At 39.8% G+C, this 15092-nt stretch overlaps 6 protein-coding genes across 6 annotated transcripts; 3 read left to right on the forward strand and 3 right to left on the reverse strand.

Moving 5' to 3' along the window:
• Nucleotides 1-247: 247 nt before the first annotated feature.
• Nucleotides 248-4668, reverse strand: EAF02_009027 (uncharacterized protein; the record flags this gene model as incomplete). The annotated part of the gene is given in 4 exon segments (XM_038905075.1): nt 248-1081; nt 1131-3959; nt 3977-4287; nt 4363-4668. The coding sequence occupies 4 exon segments, from the start codon at nt 4666-4668 to the stop codon at nt 388-390; spliced, it is 4140 nt and encodes a 1379-aa protein (XP_038754972.1). The 3' UTR covers nt 248-387.
• A 239-nt stretch (nt 4669-4907) lies between these two features.
• EAF02_009028 (uncharacterized protein) lies at nt 4908-6183 on the forward strand. Its single transcript, XM_038905076.1, has 2 exons — nt 4908-5190; nt 5256-6183. Exons 1-2 carry the CDS (start codon nt 5106-5108, stop codon nt 6029-6031), a joined length of 861 nt encoding a protein of 286 aa, XP_038754973.1. The 5' UTR covers nt 4908-5105; the 3' UTR covers nt 6032-6183.
• Nucleotides 6184-6815: 632 nt separating this feature from the next.
• On the forward strand, nt 6816-7214 carry EAF02_009029 (uncharacterized protein; the record flags this gene model as incomplete). Its single annotated transcript, XM_038905077.1, has 1 exon — nt 6816-7214. One exon carries the CDS (start codon nt 6816-6818, stop codon nt 7212-7214), a length of 399 nt encoding a protein of 132 aa, XP_038754974.1.
• A 574-nt stretch (nt 7215-7788) lies between these two features.
• EAF02_009030 (uncharacterized protein) lies at nt 7789-8788 on the forward strand. Its single transcript, XM_038905078.1, has 2 exons — nt 7789-8075; nt 8124-8788. The coding sequence occupies exons 1-2, from the start codon at nt 7964-7966 to the stop codon at nt 8396-8398; spliced, it is 387 nt and encodes a 128-aa protein (XP_038754975.1). The 5' UTR covers nt 7789-7963; the 3' UTR covers nt 8399-8788.
• A 475-nt stretch (nt 8789-9263) lies between these two features.
• On the reverse strand, nt 9264-11524 carry EAF02_009031 (uncharacterized protein; the record flags this gene model as incomplete). The annotated part of the gene is made up of 4 exons (XM_038905079.1): nt 11185-11524; nt 10576-11023; nt 10113-10528; nt 9264-10066 (listed from the first exon to the last, which is right to left on the reverse strand). Exons 1-4 carry the CDS (start codon nt 11279-11281, stop codon nt 9264-9266), a joined length of 1764 nt encoding a protein of 587 aa, XP_038754976.1. The 5' UTR covers nt 11282-11524.
• Nucleotides 11525-13348: 1824 nt separating this feature from the next.
• EAF02_009032 (uncharacterized protein) lies at nt 13349-13870 on the reverse strand (the record flags this gene model as incomplete). Its single annotated transcript, XM_038905080.1, has 1 exon — nt 13349-13870. One exon carries the CDS (start codon nt 13868-13870, stop codon nt 13349-13351), a length of 522 nt encoding a protein of 173 aa, XP_038754977.1.
• Nucleotides 13871-15092: the final 1222 nt, after the last annotated feature.

Here is a 15092-nt window from a genome sequence, read left to right on the forward strand (position 1 = left end):
CCACCATGAACCACACGATTGCCAGTGGCGACATTGATACCTCATGCACCGACTGATGCACCGACTGGACTAGGCCCTGGGGGTAGATGGTTTACTTTAGGGCTTTTATGGATATTCAGTGTTGTGACTGTATAGGTCCTCGTTGACCCTATCTCCTACAAGGAATTACAAATCTTATTGACATCGAACAATTGGAGGCGCGGTGATATTGGAAGACTTTTCCTTGATAAAAATACCGAATGATGATTGTAAAATCTAAAATTTTAATTCTTTTGAATCTTTGCAGTCTGATCTGCTTCTATAACTGCCAATCTATTGTATATTTCTAGAACTCCCCTCAATCTAATAGTACTTGAAAACCATGCGGCGATAAAACTTTCTGAACAATTACTGATCCATTCCATCCAACTCCACCAGCTTCAATACAACTTCCACTACCTCATTCCCGGATAAATCCATTCCAGGCTCATCAATCTTCTTTGCCAAAACATCATCCAACATTCCTCTCAATCTACTAACTAAAACACCGATACGTGCCCAACCCCTCAGTCGTAACCAACCATCTACCAAAAGACCTCTACCCAATGTATCCAATGTAATTGGCCCAGAGAATAAAAGTGCCGTATATGCGTTAAAAGGTGTAAGATCTCTGATAAATACTTTACTCGTCGCCATCTTATTGAAGTAACTCATATATTTGCTGTTACCAGGGAATGTTTGTGCATCAAAGATTGTACTACTTGGATGAACAAAAACACGTCCGTTTTCTTGATTGAAATATTTGATTGTCTTTGCTTCCGGGTCTAGTTCCACAGCACCGGAGACAGAGGCCGCAAACTTCTTATCTGGGAAATCGATACGTGCAAGTTGAGGATTAAAAGCTCCTGCGCAAAGGGATCGAATGAGAGCATTGTTTGATGATTTGGCTGATAAAGCTGGAGGAAGAATAGATGATGATGGAATGAAACCTATTTCCCGTAGTGACGTAAGATATTGAGTTCGATTTGAGGATATATCATTGAGTGTTTGATATGAGAGGAAATTATCACTGCACCAATTTCGAATTTCTCCTTGTCGATAACTATTGAAAATTAGTGTCGAATTTTAATATCGGGAGTAGAACAACATACTTTCTATTGTTAATCATCTCGAACCATTCTTCAAAAGCTCGAAGATCGCCAATCAAATCACCCTGATTTTTAGCGAACTTTGCCCTTGCAGATTTTGACTCTTCTCTTTTATCCTGCGGTGATACAAAAGGTGATTTGACAGTCAAGATAGCTGCGATTGTGACAGCGGCATCCAAACAACCAAACATAGCCCCGTAAACCATTAGTTTACCGCAACGAAGATCAGCAGGAATCATTGAAAGATGACGACCTAAAGCAGTAAGATCATCACCATCAAGGGCACCCATTCTTCCCAATAAATCCAAAGCGCCGTCAACAGCTATACTTTCAGGAGGAGTAATGGCACTTGCTAAGAATGATCCAACTTCCTTGATTCCCATAGCTCGTACAGATAGACATAATTGTTCCAATGGTACTCGTCTAATCTCAGGTTCAGGTCTCTCCATCATTTTCGATGTCTCGGCATTTCGTGTGTATAACTTGTAACATTTTCCTGCTTGAACACGACCTGCTCTACCTCTTCTTTGTTTACATGCAGCACGTGAAGCCCATACTTCTTCCAATTTACGCATGTTATTTTGAGGATCATAACTAGTCTCCTTAACACGACCAGTATCTATGACTGCGACAATATCATCAATTGTTATTGAAGTTTCGGCAACATTCGTGGCAACGATAACTTTACGCTTGCCATACGGAGCATGTGGGAATACTTTTCTTTGATCTGATGATTGCAGGGATGCGTGTAGTGGTAGAGCATGTAAATTCGGTATGGTCTTCAAGTAATCCAGCGTTCGAGTGATTTCAACCAGACCTGGCATGAAGATGAGAATTCCACCATCTTGTTTCAGATGAGTTAATTCAGCATCAATCTCTTTGACAGTTTGACTGATTAAATCATAATTGATTCTCATACCAATACTTTGAATGGCAGCTGCGACGTCCTGATCCATACCAGATGTTTCCTGATTGTCTTCCTGGTACTTACTACCAAATCCCGGATTGAAATTAGTCATTCGAATAACATCGTCAAGATAGTAGTCTTCCACTGGGTATGTGCGACCACTAATCTCGACTCTACCAACTTTTCCACCACTCTTGAAATAATCTTCGAAAATGCCAGCATCCAAAGTGGCACTCATCAAGATTAATTTCAAATCTTTCCGTTGGCGAAGAACATCCCGCAACAAAACAAGCAAGAAATCTGTATCCAAAGATCTCTCATGGACTTCATCGATGATAACATGACTAACATCTGCAAGAGATGCCACGACATCATCACTACTCCCTCCAGATGTTTGTAATCGCCTTAGAAGTACACCTGTAGTCACAAAAGTAATCTTGGTATTCGGTGATGCTTTTGACTCTCCCCGAATAATGTATCCAACCTCTTGACCAACGGCAGAACATCGCTCATCACTAACACGATCCGCCAATCCCAAGGCAGAAATACGTCTAGGTTGCGTACAAATAATTTTCGCACAATCTCCAAATGCTTGTTGATACATGTCATCCAGGATAAATTGAGCCGATTGAGTTGATTTGCCAGAACCAGTTTCACCCGAGATAATGGTAACTTGGTGAGAATTCACAGTATCCACAATAATATCCTTCATCTCCCACGCGGGTAAAGTTCTTCGACCTTTGATCATAGATTCCAACTTCGGATTGAGTTGTCGACTCTTCCATTCATCCTTACTTTTAATGTTGGCAGTCCATTTAATCGCTCTAGGATGTCTTGAGATATTCTGTCTTCTCCGACGAACTGGTTGAACTTCACTGACTATCGATGCAGCGGCTGAAACATCGCTAAGCTTTCCAGGTCTTTCAATGATACTGTAAAGATGTTGTTCCACCCAGCCAATGAGGAAAAATAACATGTGTTCACCCAATAAACTATCCATGGCATAATTCAAAGCTTGCTTCATAATGCTCAAACGAATATATGCCGGCAACTGAACGTGAACGGATATGACCGGAACCTTTTGTGGATACTCAGAAGATCGACGAAATTGGATAATAGGTTCGACAGGAAGATTCGTTCCACGATTTGATGGTTTGATTTTAATTCTGCAAACATCTTTCGATGGACGTGAATATTTCTCGCCAAAAACCGATTGAAGGCCAGTCATTTCCTCTTCCCAAATTTCTTCCGAAGATTCTTTGGCATCTTCAGTATCCCAGGATTCCTCGCTTGGAACAGATTCGACATCTTTTCCACTCGACAAGAGTATGTGTTGTAAAGCCTCAGAAGCTTTTCCTTCATCGTTATGAATATCATAAATTTGCTTGCAAAGGTCGATTGAATATCCAGCTTCAGCCAATCTCTTGATAGCACCTTCACGCTTCAAATCACTACTTGCCATACTAATACCAGCAACATATCCTTCCGGCAATGCCCATCTTGGTAGATCATCCTCTGGAACATGGATCAGTAGCCATTCAAGTGTCTCCTCTCTATCTTTGCATATATCCACAGCTTCTTCGATATGACTCTGCCTGAAGTCAAGAGTCTTGAATTCTTTCACAATGGAATGCTTCTGAAAGTCGGATAACATAACATCATGTGGGTTCCAGATAGCGTGTTTTCTTACTAAACTTTCGACTTTCGTTCGCGTACGTTTGCCCATCTCGATTTTAGGTACCTTGGTCCACCCCCTGTGAATATTGTTATGTGATGATCCCTCTCCGGTTGAATTTGTACCATTGCTTCCATTACCACGTAATGCCAATCCTGCACCTCCTGGACCTGCTGATCCTGGTGTATTCATAGCCTTTTCCCTTGCCTTTTGCTGTTCGTTGCGCTTCTTTTCCATTGCAGCTTTGCATCTTCTCTTTCCCTCAACGCAGCAAATGGATCCGCCTCATACATCCATGCCTTTCCTTCCTTGATATCCTCTTTCTTCAAAACTTCAAACTCACCCTTCCATAAATCTCGATAATCAGGTGGAAGTGTCATGTGAATGTTTCGCATATTAAGAACCCGGAAGAGACCATATGTGGCAGCGAAATGTCTAGCTTCAAGAGCTGTGGGTTTGACTGCAAGGTGCTTATGCGAAGGTGGTAATTTAAAGGGGGCTAGCGACACAAGTTCCTGGGTTTTCGTATTCTTAGCCTTTAGGATTACCATTGAGGAGAACCCTTCCGGAGTTTTGATCTATTGTTTATAGCATCAGTATGCGCCGTCATTATTGTAGACATTTCTGGAATTTCCACAGCATTAAACACTTACCATGGTATATTCTGGTTTCTCCCATTTTTGCTTTTGGCAATGTTCCGAAAGTAAATTGACGGGCAACTTTCCAGTCCATGATTGTCCGCCGATCAATTTCTTAACATCCGGTCTCTTTGGCGCCTCACCCAATGGATCAGGTCCGTCTTGTCCTTGAGTTGGCGGCTTTCTTTGCTTTGGCTCTTTATCCGAATTTGAGAATACTATAAAGCTATCATCTGCAGCGGGTGTCGTTGACGCTTTATTTTTACCGGCAGATGTACCTGGTTTTGGCCCACCTTTCGATGATTGTCCTTTCTTGACCATATTTGGTCTCTGCAGTCTTGATGACAGGCAAATCCATGAAATCAAAGTTAGTAGTAGTGAAGGCGTTGAGATCTTTTAGTGGTTCATTAGATTTGGATGCTAGTCGGAAATAAAGTTTTCCCCACAAGGCTGAGATAATTGTAAAGCTCGGACTTTTTGCATTTGATATGTATGTGCGTCATTCTGGTGGAACTTTTGAAGCTCAGCCTTGGTAACCATAACTAGTACCTGAATGGGTACGGAGCCCGACTCCAATTAGTAGTCATCACCGAGTGGACATTAATTAAATTACTGTTGTGTAGATACGATTCTCCCGCTCTCTCTTTTACAATTTGGGTATTGACGAGGATATATTTAAGGGTGAGATCTGGGGTCTTACCGATAAACAGAGTACATGGAACCTCTCCTGCCTGGTGAACCTCTACTCAATCGTGATTATGACTTCAAAAATCGAAGACGATACTAATGGGACACCTCAAGCGTCCTCATTATCAAACAAAAAGTCTCCTAAATCAAACGCATGTACCGTAACACAACCATTCGTTTTTTTACTCCCGCTATTTATTATACTAACAAGACTTTCATAGTTACCAAAATGATGTCAAGTTCGCGATCCAAACGCCCTAATTCCTCCCCGACATCCTCCCCTCCTCCCAAAAAGATTGCAAATTCGAATCCTTTCCATTTTGGTCGAGCAGGCCTCGGAGCTTACTTATCAGACCCCTCATCACATCCTGCATCACGCATGATCTATTATAACTCTTTATTTGTAGCGATCCATGACCTTTACCCTAAATCTTCGGTTCATGCCCTACTGATTCCACGAGACGAGAAATGGAATAGTATGCACCCGAAAGTCGCATTATCCAACCCCGAGTTCCTCGATATGGTGAGACCGGAAGCAGAAAAGTTGAAGGGAATAGTTGCATCAGAGTTACGTCGAAAATATGGACCGGAATCTGCAGAAGATTTGCAAAGGCAAAAAATACTTAATGGAGAAGTCAATCTAGATGATGATGCTGAGATGCCAGAAGGTAGGAATTGGGAAAAAGATGTTATGATTGGGATACATATGCATCCATCTATGGATCATCTTCATATTCATGTTCTTTCCGTGGATCGTTATTCATCATGTCTGAAGAAGCGGAAGCATTATAATTCATTTGCTACACCATTCTTCGTCAATTTATCAGAATTTCCTTTGTCCGAGGAGAGACAAGAAGCTCTTGATAGGAAAGGACAAGGTAAAGCATGGCTAGAAGATAATTTGAAATGTTGGAGATGTGGTATGCAATTCGGAAATAAATTTACTCGGTTGAAGGATCATTTGGAGTTGGAGTTTGATGAATGGAAAATAAAATAAACGTCAAGCGAAAATCACCATGTCAATTTTCTTCCTCCACTTAAACTCACGAATAGACTATACGAAGAGCAAAAGATAGGAGTAAATTCAATATATTGCTTTTCTTTCATGCTACTTGTTCAATTTTTTTCAGAATTGGCCTATCCTTTAACAACCTTCAAGTATCTACTCGTCAGTGTCCTGGAATTCAAGCAATCTAGTCTTCAGATTTCTGACTACAGAATCATCATCAATTTCTGCTTTGCTACTCAAAAATATTACCATATATGTCTCGGTATCAAATATCAGTCAAGAATGGTTTATTATGAAAGTTCCATAACCTCATAATGTGGATCAAATTGATTTATCAATTGCACGTAGTTTCTGCGACACAATTACTGACAGGAGTCACCTTAACCATACCGATCGTAGGTTTCTGACATCACGTGTATACAATCACATGAGTCGTAACAGACCAAATAAAAGGAAACAACTCTAGGAAAGGATGTATGCTAAAGCTACTTACGAGATTCTTTCGTCCAGAAAAGAATCCGCCTCGCTTATGGAGCCCCTTTGTTCGCGCTGTTGACTCAACACAAAGAACCCACCTTTACCACTGTTTCAAAACTACTTTGCAACAATGATAATTGTGGTCATAAGAATGGCTTTCATTGGTCTCGAATATTCCCATTTCACTCCATTCAAACTCCATTCAACTAACTCCTCAACAACTGACTCACCAACTAACCACAAGCTATCACTTTAGATCCTCACTCCCAAATATGACTCTCAAACCACCGAAAAGATGTCCGGAATGAACGCTGTTACCACAGTTGTCGCTTCTCTAATTATCATTATCTTTGTTATTGTCTTCATCATTTTCGTTCCCGGCTATATAGGCATCAGATTTGAGCGTCGACGCATCGCAGCTCAAAACAACCTTAGGTCAATGAACTGGCCATTCCCTGCCCAACAGGAACAAGAACAACATCAACAACCAAGACATGAATACGATATCGAGATGAATGATTGGCCTTTGAGATGTCCAGAACCGGCTTTGACAAGAAGGCCTTCTGACTGGCCGTTGAGAAGAATGCAACCAGTAGTTATGCCGGAGAGAAGAAGAGAAAGTGTTAAGAATGTTAGTTCGGAGTCTGGTAGTGCTGGTGGTGATCTTGAGGGATTTCCTTACTATGTGCGATAAATGCCGACTCTTAGCGCTCAAAGGGAGAGGACTTGGAAAGGTAAGTGAAAACTGTGATGCTAGACGTTACGAGTTTCTTACCAGGTAAGTGCAAGTGCACTCAGGTAATTCAATTTTTATATCCAAAAAATAGTACAACATATTTATAACTGTGACCAATTGTGAAATGAAATAAAATGATAATAATTGCAAAATCTTTCTAGAATTAAGTTTATGACGTTCGAACCCAATCAGACTTGAAATAAACTAAGACATTGTGTCAATTTTACAACGTCATTAAAAAAGATCTACAGCGGGGTAATGTAAGGAGAACCTCACATACCAACACCACAAATCACATCAATGGCTCAAACAGCACAAAGTTGAGTACACGATACGAGAAAACGGCTCTGTACGATATTTGAGTTACACAATATATGTAGATCTGACTCGTATCGACTTTTAGAACGTGCAACGTATGATTCCATGAACGAATGAAGATCCATTGCTACCAGAAACACGAGAAACTCTACTCTTTCAGGTAAGGGTTTAGAAAAACTGGTACGTTTTTCATGTTTATGACGGAGAGATAATGCAAGGTGCCGCAGCAGTCGGCTGAGGATATATTGTCTCTCAGGAAATGGTGAACTCGCCATAATGTATATATGTGAGAAATTTTCCCAATTCTGGTGCAGATTTCTAGCCTTATAACCATACCTCTTACTGAGAAGAAAAATCACCTCGCAACTAAAACAAGTACTCAATTCAAAATGCATATCCAAAACTTTCTCTACACCCTCACCTCCCTCACTCTCACAAACCTCGTGACCTCCTCGCCAACTCAAGCCGGCACTCTCTCTACCCCACCCCCACCAGGAGAAAGTAAATTTCCCCTCCTCTCACTCACCCAATAAACTAACAAACACTCAGCCTATGTAGTCGGCTTTCCCATCTGTGCAATTCCTGGGTTCACTCAGATTCCCGGCGATTACAACGAAACCATTCACCAATATCCCAACGCCACACTTGCAAGTTGCATTAACGAGTGTCGATCTGCATATCCAGAATGCAAAAGTATTGCTTTTCATGCGCGGTATACAGAATGTTTGTGGTTTGATGAGAGAGTTGATAAGACGCAATTGTATGAGGATGATACGAGTGAATTTGTTCATTATGATTTGATCTGTCCGGTGCCTGCTTGTTAGGTATGGAGGGATGGATGTGAATCGGCGGCTGGGGGTGGAAGTGGAATGAGATCATAATAATTTAACGAAGCGATGAATGAACTTTACTAGCGGTGTTCTGATGAAAATCAACGACAAGGAGGCCGGCTGGATAGGAGGTGGATGTTGTTGGAGACTCTTGAATTTATCCTTGCTCGATCAATTTTTCTCAATGAAACATTGTCATTGATGAAATTACTACACCATGGATTCTGAATGCATCTGTATTGCAATATTGTGCTCCAAATTGTAAGAGTTCTGGAACCTACTCACCGCACCCCATATAGTTTTGTGACAAAATCCCTGCAAAAATGGCGTTTTCCTATACAAATTAAAAAAATTAATAGCGTTTTCAATTCAAGAGATTTTATTTCGAAAATTGAATTATATATAAACAATATTATAAATTAGTTAAAAAAAAATTGATTTTTTTTTAACTTGTAACGCTTTTCCCATACAAAATAAGCGATTTTTTCGAAAATTTTATGAATTTTGTTTTCAATATCTTATAACTCTATCAATAAAATAGCTAAAATAAACTAGCTTTTTTTTTATCAAATTCAAATAATCCAAATCATTTTCTGATTATTTGTATCATTTTATATAAGAATATAGTAATTAAACAGGGGTTTAAAAAGTTGAAGAAATAAGGGTTTTAGCGGGAAAACGATTTATGTGCGGTGAGCAGGGGCCAGAACTCTTACTATGTCATTTCCATATCTCAAATATGTTCAAAATCCCATATGAAGCCTCCAGGTGAGATACCTTGTCTGTCCCCACTCCAAATCATTGGCAAACCAATCAGGTTGAGCCGGTCTATTATTGAAACATTAAATATTATTTCCATTCATCTATTCCTCTTTTCCTTCATTCCTCTCTGTCTACTCTCTCTTCTCTCCCTGCCCTTTCTACTTCTCGATATTCCCCTCCTCTGGATTGTTCTCTTGACCCACCAAACAATCATATCCCTCATTAAGAATAAAATAACAACAAAAGCAACAGGTAAAGCTATTTGCCAAAAATATTTCTCGTTATGTTCTATACTTGGCATATCGGTGAAATTCATTCCAAAATAACCTGTCAAAAAACTTAACGGCAGAAAAATGATAGTGACAATTGTCAGTTGTTTCATAGACTCATTTTGATATGCTGAGATGGTATTGAAGATTAAATCAATCATTCCATCAGCGTTTCGTCGAAGTTGATCCAAAGATTCTGTAATTAATACGATGTGATCTTCAACGTCTCCAAGATATGTTTGTGCCATTTGACTAATCTTAACAGCAGATGCTGCCTTTTGTACATCACCTCTTGGTCCAACGTTTTTATGATCTCGAAGAGAATTGATGAGGTTAGCAATTGGATTGATAAAGTTGCGTAATGTGGTTATTTCGCTAGTAACGACGTATAATGATGTTGTATGTTTGATATTGGGATTTGTCAAGACATCTAGCTCTAATGAACCAATGATGTCCTGATAGGCGGAGGTGACAGGTATAGCAAGATCAATGACAGCATCGATAACGGCCTGCATTACCATTGATGCATCACATGATTTGCGAAGTATTGTATCAGAATTGCTTAATCTGTGAAGGATGGGTTCTTCAATGTCATCTGCTGAATTTTCGAAGAAGGAAATGACGGTATTATCTATGATGTATTAGATCAAACTCGACGAAATAAAAGGACTACTAACCGGCAGTCAAGAATATCGAGACCTGCTCAGCACTAACAGCCAACTTCTTTTGTGTTAGAGGAGAAATTTTCTCCATATGTGCCGCTCTTTCTTGGTTTGGGCCACCATGATATCTTTGTAAAGTCCTTAATTTTTGCACTGGGGAAGATTGTACGCCATCCGTATGCCCAGTGATAAATTCCTTAGTTGTATCATGAACACCGCCGGCTAGCGCATCGATGGGTGTAACATTGGAATTCCTCCGTTTCATGAATTTATATAACGCTTTACGGAATGGTCCTCGTTTCCTTTTCCTTGGAGCCTCCAGTGTTATATCTTGTTCGTCGTCGCTATCGCTTTCCGAATCGCTATCCTTATCTGGATGTAAATGGACGAGTTTTTGCAATGTCAAAACGACATAAGTATGGTCAGTATACCTACATATCGTTAGTCCTCTACCATCAGAATGTACTGTACAACATACCAATCTGCCTTTGTCCTATTATTGAGATTGACCATATCCTCAATTGCCAATCTGTGTAATTTCTTCTTCTTGCCAATGGCTTGTATAACATCCCAACTGAGTCCATTAACATTAACCCATCGACATTTAATCCACTCCTCTTGTTCCATATCCATGAAGCGAACAAATTCATCATTATTGAATTCTCTTTTGACTATTTTTTCTTGACTGAAGTCCACAAGAGTTATTTGACAATCCTCGTGTAGGTTGAAGCTAGCAGTTCGACCACCATAAGGTTTAGATGGATCCAAACCAGGTTCTTGTCCTGGATGCCATTCTGGTTGACTTGGCGAAACATCAACAGTGGGAAAGGTATTGGTTCGTGAACGGGTTGCGCGACGTCGAACTGGTGATTGTCCCGCCATGGAGTCTGGGGCAGATTGAGTAGACATTGTAGGCTCGAGTTCATCTACAAATTGAGAATAAGCAGATTATTGCGAATATGCGCATGAAGATGATATCCATCGGAAGGCATGAGAAACGTGTGCGAAAGTTCTCAGAGTGAGGAGAATGATATATGCCGTTGTCGCACAAATATATTGATTGGTTCAAGTTGCGAAAGAAACTCACGGCTTAGTCTAGGAAATGCCTCCGATTCAAATCCCGCGGTTCTTAATGGTGAGTTTATACCCCCAGGTGAAAAATCTCTTATTTCTGGTTCATACATTCTCCCTTTTCGATATCATTTGTATGCGACGTAATGAAGTCTTGTTGTTTCAATTCTTGGATTGATCAAACTCCTTTCCTCAAAATCTGATGGATTCGCGATTCAATCTCCAACCCTCAATTTTTCCTATAAAACTAATATTGCGTTACAATAGGGGTATCAAAATAAAGATTTAATGAATGACAAGATTCAAAAACGAAAAATGCAACAAAAGCAAGTAAATACAGATGAAATGAAGATGTTGATAATTCACTTGTCGAGAGTAAACAATGTATCGATGGTTCATCTGATAATTAATTTTTGGTGTACTCGAGTGCATGAATAAACAAGACAAGCTTTGCCAAGCTAAAATTACCTATTTCTGGGAAGCCACATTTTACCAAATGCCCACTTCAAATTTGCATGTCAAAAACAACCCCTATTATTTAACGAATACCAGTAGTCTCTCTTTAAAGGAGATCCTTCATATGGAAGACATTATTCACAAAATGATGGAGATCAGAATAAATTTCATGTGAATATACTGAGATTGTGTATACTTCGTTTTATTTCAGGTTGTTCGTTGTTGTATCTACAACGTATCAACTATTTTGATATTTAAACCATTCTCCTGTACGTAGGTGTGAAAATGAAGATCTAGAACTCAGGATCGTACCGGCCATTAGACCCTAAACTTCTAGTCAATGACGCTCCGCTAGGCCACTGCCGTGGAGGCTTTTTCGCTTCGCTCTGGGAGAAAACATGTTCGATTGAGTTGAATTGATGATAGAATTAGCGATTGAATTACCGATTGAATTAACTGAGGTGGAAAACAAGGGAAGATATTACCTATTATTTCGTGATAAACACATGTATGAGGGCTAATATCTATGAAAAATTTCAAACATGTAGATTCGTATGAAACCCCATAGCTAGTGTATTTAAACCCATGATAATACATAAGGGAAGGAAAGAATAGAAGTCCAACAGGTTGTCAAGACAAAACAGAAAAGAGGGGTTTCATCTGATAGTCAACATGCATATGATGGATAGATACTATGATCTGAAGAATTTAGATCATACCTATTGACGTGATAGGTAGCCCGTTGTAGTTCAAGACCTGGTGCCAGGTGGACATCAACCCTGCTTAGTCATTATTCATCAATAGCGGTGAATATGACGTGAAGAACACCCAAACCCGTTCAAACTTTACATCTCACAACAAGAGCCCAATACGATACCGATACGAGTTAATGATGTCAGAGTCACTTCATCACAAGATATTTCCATTGACATCTGAACCCAATATTATACCTGATTTATGACAAACACGGAGAACAGTGGACCCCAAGAAGATCATCATTTCCTAAAGTTAACGTTATTGATATTCATAAACTTTGTACACAGCCATGCGAGCCATCCAGCAATACCTACCCCAACAGGCCCCCAATCAGGCCCCAATTACTACGAAATATAGTATTTTATACTTCAATACTTATACTTCGTGCATTAATAAGGTTATGATAGACAGGTACAAAACAAGGCTGAGTAGTTCTCGAAGACAATTTATGGTTTCTCCCATCATTTGGATGTAACCGCCAGGGTGGGGCAATACACGTGTGAAATCACATCTTATCTTGGCTATCCAATTTTTAATTGGAAGCCTTGTACCCTAACTATTGTGTGCAGATCTTGATATGCCCGTACGAGTGTCGTGCATCATTAGTAATCTGGGGAGAATTACCAATTTTTGTAGATCTGGAAATGGAGAATCGATAGTTGTTCTGTTGACGTGACGTTGTATGATCTGCCCGAAATTGATAGGGCAGGAATACCTTCCCACGTGCAAGACTATAGGGAACGAGGATACAGCGAGTTGGAGACTTACTGTGCATTTATTACATCCTATACTCCCTTTGGAGAAAAAAGATAGGTTTCAACAGATCATTATGTAGTTCTCATTTCAGTGTCAAATCATCAAGGCAGGTGATAATAAAGATCGAGAAGAGAATAATTTTCATTTGGTATCATTTCCATATCGCCATCATAACACCCCTTTCATAATCCATTTCTACCGCTCTATTCTATTCAATAACCATCCGCATCAACAATTCTTAATTCCGAAGCCATACCAATTTCAAAGGGAGAATGAATTTCAAATGGTGTTCCAACATTGATATCCAATCCCGTAAATGAATCTCTATCTCTCCCAAAACAGTCCCCATTAAATCCCGATGTTGGATGAGAAGTATTCTTCCATGGTGTTGGTGGGTGAGCTGGAACCATAAAGTCATATCCTGATTCGCTTGTTCCCATGGGTCGTAATAAAGGACTTGCACAAGGTGTAGATCTAGCGCTTGGGAGACTGGATGATCTTGGAGTATATGCGGGTGTGTCACAAGCCGACGATGCTTCGGAAGCATTACTTCCTCTTCTTTGACGTGCTGCATCGCCAGATGCTCTAAGAAGGTCGAAATCCATTGACGATGTCTTTTTTATTGGTCTTTGACTTCGTGTGCTTTGTGCTAATTCTCCAAGCTTCATAAAGTTATCCATATCTGATATCGAGATGATTGGTCCGCCGACCATTTGTGAAGTTGATGAAGACATGATTTACTATTTTAATTAGTCTTTGTCAAGATAGTATTTTGCCAGGAATAAACTTACAAGTATGGAAATTGTGAATGATTGATTGGATGAACTCCTGACCAAGTACAGACTGCTTGGGAATAGATGATGAATGTTTCTCAAAGTGTAGAAAAACGTTTTCGTGGATTGTAAATTCGTGTTGGTATATATTTTGAGAGAGAAAGTCGTGAATGAGAATGAAACCGTTGTGATATTCTCAAAGTCGTGATGATATAATGAAGTGAAATCGTTAAGGATAGTATGAGTTAGTTTATTAAACAATAAAGTTATAATATACGAAGAATGATTGTGTGGTATGAAATCTAACTTCCAGATACGAGGACATCCGGATACATATATCAAGACCCGAAAACTCCGTACAACCAAATCACGAAATCCTACTTAACACAATATTCTAGTACCCCATGGCCAGCGCCTAGAGATTTAAGATCTGCCTACCACTTGGGTCACCCCACTCGCGCTTGTCACAATCCACCCGAGATCCACCATAAGGCTGTCTCCATTTCCGGCCCAACCAAAAGTTTTATATATTAAGAAATGAATGAACTGAACCGTGCCGTAAAATGAGGAAATAGGTACCAAGCGGTTGCAGTTCGCTTATCCAGTCGTTTCATGTGATCACCACGTTTTTGGGGGACAATGCGTCTAATTTTGTGGCCTATCAATCCGCCTATCGTTCTCGTGAACAAGGTCAAGCGAAGGCTGTGTTCTTGGTCCATTAGATCCACAAAAGAAATAAATTCTACGATTGGTGCATTTGTTCCGGAGATCAGGTTTGCCGCCGGTATCAATCAAGCTCCGAAAATACTTGTTTTAGGCCATCATCATAACCGTTTAAGAAAACATTCATATCCAATGCAGGAATAAGAAAAGGGAGGACAAGGGGGAAGCTTGGTATGTATGAAACTCTCACATGTTGTACTTATAGAGTTTTGTTTTGTTTTCTTCCTTTCGGATTTGGATAAGATACCAACACTGGAAATGATCGAAAATTCTAGATGAATCTTGGAAATATTGTTTCCACAATATTCGTAACCTTATATGACACGTATATCAGCGGTCTCATGTTCTGCGACCTAGATGTCACTCGAAAGGAGCCTGGTCTAGAATTACTCGAAGAATAAGATCGATTGGTTTAGTGCCTCCATTCGTGACTATAAAGTAAATAAAAGAATCCTTCTGT

Source organism: Botrytis sinoallii, assembly GCF_014898435.1.
Source record: "Botrytis sinoallii strain Bc 23 chromosome Unknown BSIN_018, whole genome shotgun sequence".
Taxonomy (NCBI): Eukaryota; Fungi; Ascomycota; class Leotiomycetes; order Helotiales; family Sclerotiniaceae; genus Botrytis; species Botrytis sinoallii.